Source organism: Strix uralensis, chromosome 14 (genome assembly GCF_047716275.1).
Source record: "Strix uralensis isolate ZFMK-TIS-50842 chromosome 14, bStrUra1, whole genome shotgun sequence".
In the NCBI taxonomy this organism is placed as follows: domain Eukaryota; kingdom Metazoa; phylum Chordata; class Aves; order Strigiformes; family Strigidae; genus Strix; species Strix uralensis.
In genome coordinates, this window is record NC_133985.1 from 12,172,550 (window position 1) to 12,190,438 (window position 17,889).

The 17,889-nt window shown below is 49.8% G+C and overlaps 1 protein-coding gene across 3 annotated transcripts in view; it reads left to right on the forward strand.

Annotated features, from left to right (window-relative positions):
- Positions 1-17,368, forward strand: part of STK10 (serine/threonine kinase 10) — a 52,382-nt gene extending 35,014 nt beyond the window's left edge. For all 3 annotated transcript variants that reach the window (XM_074883605.1, XM_074883608.1, XM_074883607.1), the window contains 14 exons: positions 519-713; positions 1,729-1,810; positions 2,830-2,964; positions 3,747-4,289; positions 7,954-8,084; positions 10,046-10,169; positions 11,425-11,604; positions 11,856-11,948; positions 12,108-12,237; positions 12,649-12,773; positions 13,300-13,488; positions 13,805-13,930; positions 14,204-14,317; positions 14,433-17,368. In XM_074883605.1, coding sequence (XP_074739706.1) covers positions 519-713; positions 1,729-1,810; positions 2,830-2,964; positions 3,747-4,289; positions 7,954-8,084; positions 10,046-10,169; positions 11,425-11,604; positions 11,856-11,948; positions 12,108-12,237; positions 12,649-12,773; positions 13,300-13,488; positions 13,805-13,930; positions 14,204-14,317; positions 14,433-14,573 — 2,308 coding nt within the window. In that variant the 3' untranslated portion in view covers positions 14,574-17,368. The remainder of the gene's footprint in view (positions 1-518; positions 714-1,728; positions 1,811-2,829; positions 2,965-3,746; positions 4,290-7,953; positions 8,085-10,045; positions 10,170-11,424; positions 11,605-11,855; positions 11,949-12,107; positions 12,238-12,648; positions 12,774-13,299; positions 13,489-13,804; positions 13,931-14,203; positions 14,318-14,432) is intronic.
- Positions 17,369-17,889: the final 521 nt, after the last annotated feature.

Genomic DNA, 17,889 nt, shown 5'->3' on the forward strand with positions numbered 1-17,889 from the left:
GTGGTGCGGGAGCATTGCCTGGTGTCACGGTGCCCTGAGCCAGCCGAGGGGCCACCGTGCTCCAGGCTTGGAGGAGTGAGGGACACACGTGTGCTCATGTGTGTGTGCTCCCGGCTCCCCCCAATGCAGGGGGTGGAACGGGCTTTTGAAGTTACTCCAAGCACATGGGAACGACTCCTCGCTCCAGAAATGCAATCTCTAAATCACCCGACTTGCTGAAGGAACGGAATTGGCGAGGATTAATTTATTGTCTGAAGCAACGTCTGCGCCAGATGTCAATGGCCTGGGGGTTTCCACAGGCTGCCTGGGCTGTCTCTGCTGGGCTGTGGAAGAGGGAGGGGGTTGGACCCCTTAGAAAAGATGCTGCTGCTTCTGAAACCCAGAGATAGAAGGAAAGGCTAGTTTTTTTGTGCAGTGCTGTAGATTATTTAAAGCATTTAATTGCTGCTGCAAGGGTCACATTGTGTGGCATTGGTGTCATCCCTCACCATCCCTGCTCCTTGCTCTGCCCCTTGCAGGATGGCCCCGGAGGTGGTGATGTGCGAGACCATGAAGGACACTCCGTACGACTACAAGGCGGACATCTGGTCCCTGGGAATCACGCTGATCGAAATGGCCCAGATTGAGCCGCCCCATCACGAGCTCAACCCCATGAGAGTCCTGCTGAAGATTGCCAAGTCCGACCCCCCAACGCTCAGCTGCCCTTCCAAATGGTGAGGGGTTCTGGGCAGCAGAGTATGCATTTCCCAACTTACACAGTATTTCAAGAGAGAAAAGATAGTCTTTTCTAGAAGTATTGTTTAATTTGAGAACCCAGTGTAGGATTCTAGCTGTATTCTAGGTCCAGCTATGTGCTAGGGGCCCCGAAAGCACTGCTGGCTGAAGGCAGGGAGCTGCTGCGCACCCACAGCCCTGCTGAAGCAAGGGTGATCCCTTGGTGGTTTTCAAAACATCCCCATTTTGCATGAAAGGCAGATTTTTCTCTAAACCTGGAGATGGCCAAGAGCTCCAGGATTTCTTTCCTGGAGTCTGGAAAGCCTCTTTTGCATTTAAAAATATCCAATCAGTTAATTCTTATTTTTTTATTTTTTTAATCATGATAAAACCCACTGCATGGTAGCCAGCAGCAAATTACTGGGAGAGCACCGGAGTTACAAGCATTGTGGCTCTGTTACAGCAGTTCAGGTAGCAGGCCCACCATTAATACGCAGCAGGCAGGGTGGGAGCTCTTCCTCTGGAGCAGCTCAGGAGCCAGAACTGGATCAGGGACATGCTCTGTATTTCAGAGCTGCTCTTTGCAGGCTGAGGGTGCCCTCCTATGGGGTTCCTGATCCTTCACAGCTGTCCTTTCACATTGTGGCTGTGGGGATGGATCCCGAAGCATCCTTGTCCACAAGCAGCTTCACCCGTGGGCTCCATTTTGGAGGATAACTGCTGGTGTCCTCTCTTATCTCTCCACCTTGGCCCTGGGGCACAGTGGCTGGTGCTCAGTCCCACCGTCTGTTGCCATCACAGGTAAGGCAAAACCTAGTCCTTCACTTGGCCACGTTGCTCATTCTCTTTGAAATAATCGGAATAACTGAGCACAGGGTTTCCCATGCTGGGAGTGAGATGGTGATTATGGCCAGTTGCACACTGGGACACAACCTGCAAAGGGCTCAGGCAGACCCCTGTGACATTCGAGGCCTTTCCCTCTTCTGAGCTTCTTGCCAACAACTGTGTTTTAAGGTCCCTGGAGTTCAGAGACTTCCTGAAGACAGCGCTGGACAAGAACCCAGAGACCCGACCCAGTGCTGCCCAGCTTCTGGAGGTAGGGACCAGCACTGGCCCCTGGGCTGGGTCTGCGAGTGTCTGAACCACCCATGTCTGTACAGCCTGATTCTCCTTAAGGAGGGTTTAAAAAAAAAAAGTGTTGATGGGCTCTAGATCGGCTTCAGATTATTTTTGTCTTGTTTAGAAAGTCCATAGTACTTTTCAGCCACTAAAATACTCCAGAAAGGAACATCAATGCTTTTCCCTTTGGAGCAAACTGCAGAGCCCCTATGCACACCAGCTGGAATAGAAATGGCTCCCGCTGCCTAAAAATGCCTCTGTGGCGCAGCCAGCTTGGATTATACCTGGTTATCCCAGATTTAAACTCAACTCATTTCCTTTCCTCCTGTCCTCTTTAAAAATAATAGCGAAAACGTGGAAGATGCTTCTCCCCGCTGGCTGTGGACGCTCTGGCTTCGCAGCGCTGGCACACTGGCTCCATGCTTCCCGTCCTGCAAACCCGAGGGACTCCACAGCCTATTGCTGAAGCTCGACACAAACACCCTGCTGTGTGCACTGAGCGATTCGAGCCTGATTTCAATTAAACCTTTCCCCATGCTCTGTTTGCACTCAGGGATCCTGCAGACTGGCTCTTGCCCCGCTCCTGGTGGCACTCTGTGAGCTCGGACCTGCACCCTGGAGCTCAGCCTGCCTGCAGTGAGGGGCAACGTCTCCTCCGTAGTGAGAGCCCCTTGTTTAAATGCAGCTGGTGCTTTTGTTTAGGGGATGTTGACTTAAAGCAGCTTTGCAGAGCACCACACTTCGAGCATCTGTGCAGAGCTGGCGCTTAACCTCAGCATCGTGTTCTCTCTTGTTCTCCCTCATACGTTCGGCACGTATCTGTAAATTCATCTGGGGGGTTAAGCCTGGTGACACTGGCAAGAACTGTGTCCTTGGGTCTCTGCAGTTGTTTTAAAGCAAGAAGTGGTTCTTGCCACCGCCATCTCCATGGCCGCAAGCTCATGAGGTCCATTTTTTGGCCACCTCACATTGTGTGTATTGTGCTTGGCTTTTCAGCATCCCTTTGTCAGCAAAGTGACCAGCAACCGGGCCCTCCGCGAGCTGGTGGCTGAGGCCAAGGCTGAGGTGATGGAAGAGATTGAGGACAGTCGGGACGAAGTGGAAGAAGATGACTCGTCAGAATCTGCCTCGGTGAGCGCTCCTGGCCCCGTGCTGGCAAGTTTGCCAGTGCATCTGTGGTGGGGGAAAGAGCCAAAAGGCTGGTTTACAGCTATTCTGGGCCCCATCAGGTGGAGGAGGAAGCAGTTGCTTGGCCAGAGAGGGACTGTTTTTTGGTGGCTGCCAAGGGCATGGAGAAACAATGATGCTGGTGGGTGGCCCAGCTGCCTGCTTGCAGGAGGGGCTTGCAAAAAGTGTTTAAAAAAAAATAAAGAAAAAAAAAAATTGAAAAGTAGGCCCTGGTACAGGCTGGAGAACATAGAGTGGAAGCAGTGCCAGCAGCACATGGTGCAGCAGTGAGGCACCACCAGCCCTAGGAGGGAGGTGGGCAAATCTGCCCCTGAGCTGGGCTCTTTGAAGGGGACATATCAAGGCTGCCTGAGCAGCTTTGCTGGAGCACATGCCTCGACCTCCCTCATCTGTGGGAAAGGACAGTGATTAATCCATGGTGGAGTCAGCCACGTGAAAAGGTGTTTGATATACAATCTCCTCCTTCGAAATGCCTCTTAAGAATTTGCAGGTTCTGGAGCTTCCCCACTGTGCTGTGTCCTTCCAGCCAGTGTCCATAGTCCTTGGGACCACAAACCTGGAGAAAGATAGAAGTATCCCAGGGCTGATGTCCTTAAAGGGAAGATTTCCTCCCAATAACTCTTCACCTATGGGTGACTTTGCTGTGAAGCATGAGGACTTGCACTCCTGCAGTTGTGTTAAAGTGGTGGTACAAAACTCAACACTTCCCTTTGCTGTCTTTCCAGCCCCCTGGAAAACACAAGCGGGACCCCTCTGAGGCAAGTCAGCTGAGTTTTGATGGGGAGAAGCCTCCAGACTCTTCCTTGGCCAAGGCAGTGAACAGGCCTGTGGGGACTGGCAAGGAGACCACAGATGGACAGAGCGATAAAGTCTCAGATGATGGGATAAGCAGTGACAATGACAAACTGGAGACCAACCACTCCACAAAAACCCTCGCCGGCTCTGCCACCTTGGCCACCCAGGGCAAGCCAGATATCATCTCACAGCCTGGACAGCTGGGCAACTCAACGGAGAGGGACAAGCAGCCCAGGCCAGGCAGCAAGGAGCGGAAGAGCATTGGGGAGCGGCCAGAGAGCAGCCACCTGGAGAACTTCATGGAGGAGAAGCTTGCCAACGGGAGCTTGGATCCTCCAGCTCCATTCCCTGGCAGCCGGTCCAAAGGGGATTCAGATTCTGGCAGCACTTCAGCCTCCGAAAGCATGGACCTCACTATCTCCCTGTCTGCTGACCTGTCCCTCAACAGAGAGAGTGGGTCCATCTCTCTGAAGGTGAGAGTGGTGGGCAGAGGGTGTGGAGAAGAAAAGGCAGCAAACCCCTGCTAAAAAGCGCTGAAGTGTTTTTTCCCTTTTTAGCCAAGTTCCTGAAATTCAGATCCTTTCCTTGAGAGGCCATGCACATGCACACTTTGGCCATAGCCCCTTAAACTCCTCCCTGAGAAAGCACCATGACTACAGGAGGAGAAAGTGAGTTGCCCCTAGTCTGCCCTGTGCCTGAAGGTGGGGAACAGGCAAAGTACGAGAGGACAGAGACTGGATTGGAGATAGAGGGTCTGGGAATCTTGCTTTAGCATGAGGCTAAAGACCACCAGGGTACCACCCCAGTGCTATTTGGCGAGACAGCTGGAAAGGCTGGCTGTGGCGCTTGCAGTGTGAGTGTCCAGGCTTAGAGCTCTGCAAATAAACACAGGGCCAGCAAGAAGGGAGGAAGCCCATCTCTAGGCAAAGCCTTTGGTGGTTTGTGTTCCCTGTTTATGGGATGCCTGTCCCAGCTGGGCTCAGGATAGCACAGCACATACTGCTGAGTTAAGCTGTGCCATGGGCACGTGGCATGTCCTCAAGTGAAGGAGAAGCTCTTGGTGGAGCTGCTGTGGGTACATGTGTCCTCTGCTGTCCCAGGCCACTGAAATCTAGTGGAAGTCTGATGTTTTGTAGCTATTTTGAGTCCCTGAGAAGCGTGAAGTAACCGTGCCACTTACCCGACTTGGGCAGTCGTACACAGTCAGAGCAAAGACAAGTATGAAACCCAAAATGTGATTTCCTAAACCTTATCTATTGACATTCCTAGAACATCCAGTCCCAGGAGAAATCTTATTTGGGCTTGTGCCTCTCAGTTTTTCCAACCTGCTGTACATCTGGCCTGGTTTGTGTCAGCAGTGACTTGCATGAAGACCTCCCAGGCTTCTTGGCTTTTGCTAAAGCTTTTTGGAGGCCTGGAATGCTTGTGAGCCAGAGCCGGCCAGGTCAGCATGGCTTAGAGGAAGAGGCAAAATAACTGGAATGATATTTGCTGAGCTTCAGAAGAAGAAATGTGTTTGACTAGAGGGGGCAGAGTGATGTGTTGCACAAGATCTTTATCCAGTTGCCTGCATGAGTGATAGTTTCCCGACACAGAAACGTGCCGGAAAACCATTCTCAGAAAAACTTCCCTCCCCTCCTGTCTCCTGCTGTGAGCATGAGAGCCAGCATCCCCCACAAGAGCCTGCAATCAATGTGGATCCCTAATGAAGGAAGTGTGATGCTCTTGCATAGCAATTTATCCCTCTTCGCTGCTTTTCCCGTGACACCTGGTCTCCTTGAGGCCAGCCAAAGATTAATATAATGCCACATGTGTAACTGCTTTCCCCAGTTGGTCCCCTAGAAGGGGAAAGGAAAGGATTTTTTTGGATTTTACAGGGAGTAAGTCTTGGAGATGGTCATGTTAGATCATGGCTTGAATTGCCCCAGCCAGAGGTAATGCTCAGAACAAACTAAATGGCATCTTTCCAAGCAAGGCGTTCAAGCAGACTGTTCTCCAGGAGTGATGCTGCTGGAGGGCCCTGGGAAAGATGCTCTGCTGAAGCCTCTGCTTTGCACAGTGAGCTGTGAGTGCATGGCGGGGTCTTAGGCTGTGTTGCTCCCTTCTCAGCCAGGCTCCTTGCCCAGCCTTAGCTTCATGGGGTTAAACTCCCCTGCTCTGCCCTTGCTTTTGTTCCTGGTGCTGCTCGGTTTCATGCACAGGGTGCCAGGCAGGTTGCAGTGAGAGAAGAGGCAGCAAAGAGTTAAACTATTTCTGGTTGTAAACGTTAACTATTACATGCTTTTTATCACAGGCTTAACTGCAAACTTAAGGTGACTCTTTTGTTACCAGACCCTTTTTCCAGTTGCTTATAGTTTATTCAAAAAAATAAAAGTTTTGGGAGAAGGTATTCAGGTCACTTTTCTTTTTTTAGAAAGATTAGGAATAAGAAATTTACAGGTGAGTTTGGGAGGCTGCAGCTGGCAGAGAAAACAGTCAGAAATAGGCAGAAGGAGATGAATAGAGTTTTGAAAAGGTAAACCAAACTTTCTCTGGAGGGAACTCCTTCGTTTGAGTATCTAACTTGAATTTCTGAAGTCTGACCTGTGTGAGCACTGGGAGTTCACAGCTTTGGCTGAAACCCTTGGGAGCTGGAGGAGGCACACTGGGATGTGTGCTGTGAAGTGTGCTCAGAGTGGGGACTCAAAGTCAGCATCCCATATGACCACAGTTTCTCAGACTCCTCTCTGGAGAACAATTTACTTTACAGGAATGTTTGAAAATACATTTACTCGTGTTCAGGAGAGGATGCTGGCCTCCTACCGAGGGATAACAGAACAGACTGGGAGAAAATTAATAATTCTGTTTTTAGTTCTATGTTTGAGTAGCTCCATGAATAAGGCAGGGAACTGCTTGTTCAACAGTGGGGAAGAGCCTGGGGACCGCTTGGGGACTGGACACCCGCCCGGCTGCAACAGCCCCACATCTTTGGGCTCAGGCAGTGAATCATGGTGTTAATGGGCACTGGGGCTGGCACAGACAGCTGAATGTGGGCCTCTCTCATCTGGAAAATGCAGGAGTTATAGCCAGCTGTTTTAATTCAGTTTGGGGCAGTAAGAGCCTTCATGACCTAAACTGGTCTCATGCACCAATTTCTCTGTGTTGGTTGAACCACTACTGTAGTGGTATGTTGTTACACAGTGGGCAAGTTACATGCCCTCAGAGTTTCTCTGGCTCCTCTGTTGCAGCAAGCTCTCCAGGGGCTTGCTTTGGGCCTTGCAGGTTCATGTGAAGCTCTTATATAATCTTCTATATCTGTAATGGTCATCACTGTAAGAGCAAGAGGACCTCAGGGAGCCTTTGCTCATTCCACCACTGTGCCTTCCCTGTAGGGCTGCCTGATTCAAATTATTCATATCCTTATTTTTTTCGCCAAAGAAACTGAGTCTCTGGATGCAGTCCTTCAGCCAGGCTTGGGCTGCTGACCCTGCAGGGGGATGCTGACCTGCTGTGGCACTGCTGGGAGAGGACTCAGGGCTCCTGGCACTTGTCCCTGCCTGTGCTAATGAAAGTGAGCCTGGGCTGTGCTTTGTGGAGGTCACTGTAAGGGGCTCAGAGCTGGCTGTGATTAGTGAAGTATTGTAATGAGGGCTGGAGGGACACGAGCGCTGAGCCTTTGGGCAGGGCTGGCTTGTTTCCCTGTGGCTCCATCTGCAGCCTGATGTGGGGGCCTTGCCTGCCTTGCACCTGCGAGGGCAGGGGTGGGTACCCATGGGTCAGGTGGCCCAGGAGCCTTCAGAGCAGCCATTGCAAGCTTCCTGTTGTGTGGATTCCTCAGCACTGCAAGTCAGGGGGGTCGTAGCGTCCCCCATAAGACTTCACTTGAGTTAGACACGGCAAGGAAGGGTCTTCAGGTGGTGGGTTGTCTGTCCTCCAGATCGTTTCTGCAAGGTGGAAATGTGACATGGTAGAAAGGCTGTGTGACTTGAATGGCAGCTCCAAACCTACTGATGATTTTTGCTCGATGAGGTTTCCTTGCTTATGTTCTTCATTAACAATGGCATCAAAATTGCTCTGAGGCTTCCAGCTGTAGCACCCCATGCAACAAACCAGGCAGCTGCTTCATGGCCTCCTCCTTTCCTCCCCTGCCAAACTCAGGATTCCCGGATGCACAAGAAGACGCTGAAACGCACCCGCAAGTTTGTGGTGGATGGAGTAGAGGTGAGCGTCACCACCTCAAAGATCATCAGCGAGGATGAGAAGAAGGATGAAGAGATGAGATTCCTCAGGCAAGTGGGTCACTGGGATGGAGGGAGGGCAGGGTGCCAAGCCAGGGCAAGGTTTTCTTCTCCACAAGCAAACCCAGGAGTCACCTAAAGTCCTCTCATTTTCTGTCTTGGTCCTGCTTGGACAGGACAGCTGTTCAGTGTGGACATCACTTCTTTTAGCCTTTCCTTGTCTGGCAAAGGGCTTGATGTACCACACAAGCTGAGCTCTGTTTGCATAGAGGGAACAAGGAGTGCATCTCAAAGATAATATGCAGGAAGGCTGTGACGAGGGAAGCCTATGCTCTGGCTGTCTCTGTCATCTGAGGATGACTGAATGTGTCTCCAGTGATGTAGATGTACTGGCTCAATGGAAATAAGCACACAAATCTTCTCAAGATGTTCCTCTTCTTTTTGTTCTTGTATATCTTCAGACTTCGATAACAGAAAGGCCAAGGGAGTTGTAAACTCCTTGAGCATCACTTAATATTCATGGGTATATCCTCCCTGCTTAAGCCTCTATGAATCCTTTGCAGATCTTACAGCTTTCAAACCTCCATGACCTATTCTCAGGAAGAGAAACTGCTGTTTCTAGCTCCATTACTATCAGTAGCAGCATTGAAAAGAGAAGGGCCTTAAAATAATTAAAATACAAATTGTTTTGCTTGCTGCCCTATTCTGTGCTCCCTTGTGCTGCTCTGAGGGGCTTCCTGGGAATATAGTCTGTCCCAAGCACTGTGTCCCTGCAGCAACCTTATTGCTAGGCTCTAATATCAGATCTATGCAGAAGCTCATTAGCTACTCATTTTCAGTGTGAGAAGTGCATATAACCCCAATAAAACACGGGGAACTTGTGTACTAGCCTACAGGGAATTTCCAGGCATAGCTGCTCTCTCCTGGTCCACTCTCAGCTCTGGTGGCATCCCTGAAAAGAGGCTTCTTTTTTAAATGGTGTCCGCTCCATCTGCAAGGAAGAGACAGAGAGACTTGGGTTGGAAAGCAGCAAATCCCTCAACACCTTTTGGGAGAAGTGGTTATTCCCCTGGGGCTAGCTAGCATTCACGATCAACTCTCCCAGCACCTTGATTTGCACTTAAGGGGCTTGTTTCTGGCTTTTTGGAACATGCCAAGGTATTGATTTGAAGGTGAGATCAGAAGAGAGTACATCATATTGCACCAGTTGATTTAATGGGGCTTGAGTTTGTTTGGAAAGAGGGAGTCGTTCCAAAGTGCTTTTCCCAGGAGGGCCCCAGAGAGTTTTGTATTCAACGTGTAGGGCTCATGCACAGCAGGGGAGGTCACGATGGGGATCCCGCACAAGGAAACTGCTGCTGCGGTTCCTTTTCCATGGTACATCAGTGATTTCCAGCTCGATTGGGCACAAACATGGCAAACAGGCCCAAATGCAACTGTCTGAGCAGAGGCTCCCTTTTACTGGATGTGAAGCTGGATGAGGGGAGCAATGCAATGTTGTGGTAGATGGGTCAGAATTTGGGAAAACTTCCCTTTCTGCCACCCAAGCATGAGCAAGAACAGATGTGGAGAGCAGTGCCAACTTGACCTGAGCTGTGTTTTGAAGACCAGTATGCACTAACCCAGCTGGCAGAATGGGTATTTTGGGTGCTGGCTGGAGGAGCGGTGCCTGCAGAATCACCTCAGGAGCTTTGACAGGGCTTGTTTGAGAAACGGTGAATGCTAACAGGCCTTACCTATGAAAAATGACAGTTTCCAACAGTTACCATAATTAGCGTTCTGCTTCCTCGCAGTGCTCTGGTGTCACAGAACCCAAGAGCACATCAGTCAGTTGGCATTTACCTCCTGCCTGTGCTCAAAGCAAGTGGCAGGGCGCTATGGGATGGCTGTGCAGCTTTCCTTCCCTGCTGAACTGCTCTGCTGATTGATTCTGCCATCTCTGCTCAGACACATGCCTCCGAACTTGTCTGACTCTGTATTTCTCTCTCCCCCTCTGTTTTAACCCTCTGCAGGCGTCAGGAGCTGCGGGAGCTGCGTCTCCTTCAGAAGGAGGAGCACCGAAACCAGGCCCAGCTCAACAGCAAACACCAGCTGCAGCTGGAGCAGATGCTCAGGCGCTTCGAGCAAGAAATGACGGTACGTGGGCAGGGAAGGGGAAGCTCCTGGGTATCAGCTGGTTTGACTTCTTCTCTGCAGATGCCCTGCAAACCCTCCTGCAGGGTGATGCTCTCTGGGTTGCGGCAGTCCCAGGGCATCATATCTGGAGGGAGCAGGACCGACGAGGAACCCCTCTGGGATTTGAGGCATGGGATGTGCTTGTGGAGGACAGAGGCTTTTGTGGGTGTTCAGTGCATCCAGCCTGCAGCTTGGGAAGCACTGACTGCCGTTGTCTGACAGGGCGTAGCAGGAGAAGGGTTGTTCTGGACTTTCCCTCTTTAATGATCTTTTCTTATATGTCCATTCACAGCTACTGTGAGAAACAGTTTATAGTGCTGATGTATTTCACAGAAAAAACCCTTTAAATAACAAAGCAGTGTGGCCAGTGTGTGACAGCAGGATATCTGGCAAGTCTTTGAGTGTAAATTGAATAAAGATAAATTGGGCTTACATACTTAGTCCCTCCATGGGAAGCTTCTGTTGAAGTAAAATAATTTTGTAGATAAGTCCCTTTAAAGCTTTCATGAGCCATCTTTTAAATACCCCTTTATTAATTCACCTAGCATGTGCACCTCATGACCCCATCCCCTCGTGGCAGGCTGGGAGCCATCACTCATTCGTGTGCTCTGTTGTATTTCTAGTCTTGACGTGCCATGTCTGTGAATTCCCATCTTAGCAAGTCACTTCTCATTTGTGAGACTTACTCACTGCACAGTGCGATGTGCAAAAGCCCCAAACCTGCTTCCTTTAGCTTTCCCTCGGGCAGTTTGCAGCCTGCTCTTGTTGACACCCGGGTGCTCCATCCCTGCAGCTCACAGGGAGGGAGATATCAGACACAAGGGTGCTGTCAGAGCACAGTGCCCTCAAACTTGGAAATCCTTGTCTGCAGAGAAAGAACTGTTATGCTTGAGCTTCACTGCCTGCTAATATTTGCCAAGGGCCGTGGGTCCCAGTGGGATGTTGCAGATCAGGACATAAGCAGGAGAAAGGCTTGAAGTGCATCAGTGCTAGAACAAGTTCAGAAATGCTTTGTGCTCACACTAGAGCTGTTTCTGCCCAGTGTGCTTTATGGGGTGTTGTTTGGAAATTTCTCTCCTCTGTGTTTAGTAAAGAGGCTCAATCCATGCAAGGACAACCCCCCCCCACCCGCCCCTTTTTTTTTTTAAAGAAAACTTTTGGAAGGAAACGAGGGAGAGAGGAGGTTGAGGTTGACCTCTATTCCCTTCCTGTACAGACAAAGAAGAAGTTCTACGACACTGAACTGGAAAACCTCGAACGGCAGCAGAAGCAGCAGATTGAGAAGATGGAACAAGATCATTCGCTGCGCCGGCGGGAGGAGGCCAAGCGCATTCGCCTGGAGCAAGAGCGGGACCATGTCAAATTCCTGGAGCAGCTGAAGCAAATGAAGAAGGAGGTAAAAATGGGGATAGGATGGAGGAAAACTGGTTTCCTGCATCTATTTCTTCCAGGGAACCTTCAGCATTTCTCCACGGGAGAACTCGAGAGGGAAGCAGTTGATGTTTTAGCAGGAAGCTCTTGCTTCTTTTTTTTTTTTTTTTTTGTTATGTTTGGGTGTTTCCTGAGGTCCAGCTGTTTAGTGACATTAGGTGGGGTTGTTCTTGGCCTAAAGTTACCCGCTGATAAATCTAATTTCCCTCCCCAAAGGTCAAGAACGAGGTTGAGAAGCTGCCACGGCAACAGCGGAAAGGGAACATGAAGGTGAAGATGGATGACTTTGCCCAGAAAAAACAAACCATGGTAAGGCTGAGAGAAGATTGCCACAACTCCAAGATTGGGAAGTGCATAGTAGACAGAAGCATGTCCCTTGAGGGACTGGCAGTTTCTAAAACACCACCAGATGCTTTTACAAGTTGCAGCAGAAGGAAGACTCATGATGGTACTGCTGTTTTCTTCCAGGAACAGGAGTTTTTGGCCAAGCAGAAGGAGGACCTGGAGCTAGCCGTGAAGAATATAACTGCCCAGAACAAAAAAGAGATCTGCGACAAGGAACGCGAGTGCCTGAACAAAAAACAGCAGCTCATGAGAGGTGGGTGGCAAAGGCTGTAAAGGAGGAAAGCAAATGCTGTAACGATGGGTTTATCCAACACTGGCTCTTCCCACGCAACAGATGCTGTGACAGAGTTGCAAGCTGGCAGGATAGGATTTAGAAAAAACAGCCTTGCCAGATCCTGTCTAAATGTTTAACAATAATAATACTTAGCACTTTAATCTTCAAAGCACTTTACAAATATGAACCAATTAGGCTTCATAATTGCAAGAAATGATTCTCCAATATGGTTTGCAACCAATTTCTCTTGGAAGACAGGAGGTGAACAGTCCCCCCCCAACACCTGCTGCATTGCTCCTGCATGTAGGGATCTCTTGTCCTTGGGATGCTTTGTGTGACCAAGCTGGGGGGCCAGGGTGGGTTGTCTCCTGACCCTTCTCCCTTCCTCAGACCGGGAGGCATGCATCTGGGATCTTGAAGAGCATCAGCAACAGGAGAAACACCAGCTTGTCAAGCAGCAGCTAAAGGACCAGTATTTCCTCCAGAGGCATGAGTTGCTCCGGAAGCATGAGAAGGTGAAGAGTTAGCACCTTCCTGTGCTGGTGCTGGTTGGCAGGGTGCTTGGGTGTCCCCAGAAGGGATGTTTCCCTTCCAGGCAGTAAGTGGGTAAGGGTGGGTTAAGAGTTAAGGGACTTGGTCATTATCAGTGAAAGGGGACCAGAATAATGCTCAGGTCAGCCTTCTTGCTTGGGACATGTATTCTGTGCTGCGTGGATTTAATGTACAAGAAGCAGTTGTGAACTTGGGGGGCTTTTCTGTAGATCTGTCACTGTCCAGTATGTGGGATGGTGGATTCCCAGAGCAGCGAGTGAAGACAGGCATGTCTTACAGTTGTTTCTGCTTCCTTCCAGTCCCCTTCTCCTCTGCTTTCACAGCATGTTCAGTAGCTGCCCTCACTTCTTGTCCCCTTGGAGCTATCTGTCACCAGCCACCCCCGTGCGATTCCCAAATCTGCTCTCCAGCTCTCTTTGGTCTCCTTAGCACTTTGTTGTTGCCTGAGGTGTCCCTCCTCCTCTGATACCTGTCCCTCTGCCATTGCAGGAAAGGGAGCAAATGCAGCGATACAACCAGCGCATGTTAGAGCAGCTGAAGATTCGGCAGCAGCAGGAGAAAGCCCGGCTCCCCAAAATCCAGCGGAGCGAAGGGAAGACACGCATGGCCATGTACAAGAAGAGCCTCCACATCCACTCCAGTGGGAGTGCATCCGAGCAGCGGGAGAAGATAAAACAGGTTAGGTCTTGCAGAGGGCACCAGCGTTGAGGCTTGGCTTGGGGTTGCAGTACTTCACTGGCCTAATGGCAGAAGGGAAGTCAGAAATAGGCAACTTTTCCCAAATTTCAAACCTACTGCAGGGAGTCAGAGGTCTCTTGCTTTTGTGGCATCAGTTGTGGTTTTCAGTGCTGCTTCCATTGTGACTAGTGTTGGGAAGCATCCTCAGGGCTTTTCTTTCTTTCCTATATAATAGTGCAAGCTGGCCAGTCTCTTAACCAGCTTCAGACATCAGAGCAACGCTGCCTACATGGGCACCTGCTTTTCTCTCTTCCAGTTTGCTCAGCAGGAAGAGAAGAGGCAAAAAGCAGAGCGGCTGCACCAGCAGCAGAAGCATGAGACACAGATGAAGGACATGCAGGCCCAGTGTGAGAGCAACACGAACGAGCTCCAGCAGCTGCAGGTACCTGTCCCTCCTGGCTTGGTCTCTCGGAGCTGCCTTGTGCTGTTTTGGCTCCAGCGCAGGGAGCATGTCATAAGAAGTGGCTGCCGAGGACTGTCAGTGAACTAGACCTGATGTCCTCTTGCTCTGCCTTGAGAGGTTTCTGTGGCCATGTCTAAATGTGCCCTGAAGCTCAGAGCTCTGAATGCCTCTGGCTGATGCAAGTCCTATTTGACCACTGGATTTACAGTCCCAGCTGCTTAATGGGTGTTCTGTCTTGTGATCTGTGTTTAGAATGAAAAGTGTCACCTCTTGATTGAGCATGAAACCCAGAAGCTTAAGTCCTTGGATGAGAACCACAACCTGCACATGAAGGAGTGGCGAGACAAGCTGAGGCCACGGAAGAAGGTAGTGCCTCCTCCGTGTGAGCAGGGTGTTCTGCATGGCTGGTTGGAGGGGACAGTGTTCATATCTCCAGTACAATCTCAAATACAGCTCTTGTGTGTGTTCCCTTCTGCTTAAGGCCCTGGAGGATGAGCTGAACCAGAAGAAGCGTGAGCAAGAGATGTTCTTCAAGCTGAGCGAGGAGGCGGATGGACAGATGCCAGCATCCCCAACCAAACACGCCAAGTTTGTCCCATTCAGCTCTGCAGAGAGCTCGTAACGCCTCGCAGCTGGCAGGCCACCAGCTGGTACTTGCTGTGTCCTCCTGGGCTGCAGGTGGGCAACTTGGACCTGGAAGATCCTCTCAGCAGCCTCTTCTTGCAACAGCACCCTCCTGTCCCCTCACTCTGTCTGGGATAAACGTGGCCTCTGTCCTGCACTGAGGGACACTGACTGGAAGTTTTGGTGGCTTTTCCAGGCGCTGGGCTGCTCAGCACAGCTCCAGACTGGGAAGCCGGGCAGGACCCTTTCTGCAATGGTGCGTGCACTGTTAGCTGGATGTGTCGCTTCTCACGTGAGCCTGGCGCTCACCGGGCTTGTCAGCTCAGACTGAAGCAATAACTGCTCTGAACAGGAGAAATAGGTGATGGCTCCTGCCCTCTGCACAGGAGTTATCAGCCTCTCTTTCCAATGTGGCTGTTCCTCCTCCTGGTCCTCTGTAAGGACTAGTCTAGGGCAGAGCAGCTTTGGCATTGTCTTAGGCTAACCTTGGCCTTGTGGCCTCCCAATACTTGCCTTAGATGTATTTCTATCTACTGTGGTCCTTTTTTGCTCAAGGGAGAGACACTGATTTGGATTTTTTTTGTCTTTGAGGAGGGACGGTTGGGTTTTTCTTTCCTCTTCCTCCCCCTACAGACTATGCAGAAAGGGGACGTACTTCCAAAGATGCTTCTGCTTCTTCATTTGCTGTGATTGCTGGCACGACAGTCCCTCTGGCACCTAGCTAACACTATCTTATCAGAGACTGGACTATGGCATAATTAAACTATTCAGCTGGCTGCAGGCTTTTTTCTCTTAAAGAAGTGTATGTGTGCGTGCAGAGGAGGTGGTTTGTAACAGTGCTCGGTCCTGTGGTGACACGGAGAGGTATCGGTCAGCCACATGCCTTCTGCTAAGGACAAGTGAAGGGCCGAAAGCTGTCATTGCCAGAGCTCTCATGATCACACATGTGCTTGAAACTTATTTTTTTTTTTTTTTAAAGTGCTATATATGTGTGGGCCATGTGGGTCAGCCAGCCTGACCACTCTGCAGTCAGGGTTATGGGCTGCAAAGCATTATTTGGAAGGAATAAAGGAGTCTTGAAACAAGGGATGCAAGGGAAGAGGAGATACAAAGACAGGTCATGGTAGCTTGTTACTCTCAGCATTGCTTTCTCCACTGATGTCCCATATCCTTATGATGTGCCACTGTTTCTTAGATGATTCTCCTGGCTTTCAGCTTGGAGTCACACTGCAGAGCGGCAGAGCAGCAGCATGTCCAGCCCTCTGTTCTTTCTGCTCTGTTCTTTCTGCTCCGTGGTGATGTGTCTTGGTTGGGCAGCCTTCCTCCACCTGCACAAGGCAGTGTTTGGCTGGGCTGCTCAGTAGGACCCAGAGCACAGACCTGGGTAGGGGGACAGAGACCTCACTGGACAGCACCTTCTTTACACAACCAAAAGGTGTAAGGTAGCACTTAAGTTTTTTCCTCTGATCTCTGGACAACATTGTTTGCTTTAGGCCTGCTTCCCTAGCAAGAAAAAATGTTTCTGCTTTAAAAAAAGGAGTTGTTTTAAAGTCTCATATGTTGATTTAGAGACTTACTGACATTTCAGAAGAAGGTGGTATGTGATGTGCTACACTTCTAGGTACCTAGCTGAAGGAGTCAGGCCCCAGACCTTTAACACCTCTTTATCTGAGATAAAGTACATTATTTACTACCCATTTGCAGTCCATAATACATATTTGTAAGCTTCCTGGAAACTAGCAAGACTACATCCATTTGGGCCATTCCAGGTTTCTTCTGAATCCACGCCATTAATGTCTCTACCAATAAACATAGCCTAGATGGACATCTAAGGGCTGGGACCCTTTGCAAGCAGACTGCACAGCAGCTTTTCAGTAACTAGCCTGTTCTCCTAGGAAGACTGCCTGTCCCATCTCCAAAAGCATCGACTGTGCCTTTCAGATACAATAGTGCCAAGTTGGGAGCTGATGTAAATTTAATGAATGCAGAGGGTTATTCCTGAACCAGGACAATGTGCTGGTTTGAGCCTTTTAATTGCATTGGAAATGTGTTTTAGCAGCCCCAGTGGTTTTGTTTCCGGTCCCACTGGGGTCAGGCCGGAGCTATTCTATGAAATGGTTGTTGTCACAGAAATCAGTACCTGGTGCCTGTTCTTCATGTGTTACATGTGACTTGCAGAAGGATGTGCTGCAGCAGGCTGTTGGTAACAGACCTCCTCCAGCTGAAGGGCATTGCCGCCTCTGACTGCCGCCTTCACCAGCCCAGGGAGTGTCAGCTCTCTCTGGATACTGTGCAGCCATGAGGAAGGAAACTATTTCTGGGGGCTTTTAAAGAGCTGGTGTGATGACCCCATGGTAAATCAGTTGGTTAATCAGTTGTCCCTTTCTCCAGTCCAGCTTATTTGCAGCCTGGAGCTAGCAACATAGTTTTGCTTTGGCTAACAGAGGGTGGGAATGGTTTTGTGCCCTGCTCCTTCCTTATTCTCTGTTCCCTCTCTGGGTGTGCCAGGGCTCTAGTACCATGTCCCTCTCCTAGAAGAGGGCAGGGTAGCACATCTTCTGATCGTCATGTTTACAGGGTGGTTTTTTTTCCCCTTTCAAAAGAGGATGTTTTTGTTGTTTCCTGTTGAGAAGGAACCATGAATAAACCCAGCTTGTTTTTGAGGGGGGATGGGATGGCATTTTTTTAAATTGTGGCTTTGAATAAAAAGGTTTTTTTAATATCTTGTCTTCAGTGGGGCCACCACTATGATGTAAAGACCCTTCTAATAAAGTAACAGATTGAGAAACCTGGGCATGTGTCTGATTTCCTGTCTGATCACCAGCTGTAGCCTCGGACCAGCTTTGCTTCTAGTCTGGGTTTTGCTGACTTACAGAAACCTCCAGAGCCAGTTCTGGCATGTGAACCTTGCAAGGCTGAATTTCCAGTTCTTTAAAATAGAGCTAGTTGTTTCAGAAACACTTCTGCTGCATGCTGCAGCTCAGTGGCAATGACATTTTTGCTATGAAGCTGAAACTGGTAGACCTGAAGCGAAGCAGCAGTTGTGTGTTAAAACAGTGCTCGGCTGACCCTGCTTGGTGGAGAGGGGGTATTGCACCCTCTCATCTGGAGAGTGCAAACCACCTATGTATGGCGTTTTCTTCTTTTTTAATTAGCTTGCCTGTTTTAACAGAAGATCTTAGACAAAAGCATCATCTACCTTGCTTTGGTAGGATAAAGATGCCTCCCTGTCTCCTGCCACACTGTCCTCAGCTGAGGAGTGCTTGGATCCAGAGGATGTGTTATGGGGCCAAGATACAAATAGCGTCTTCCCC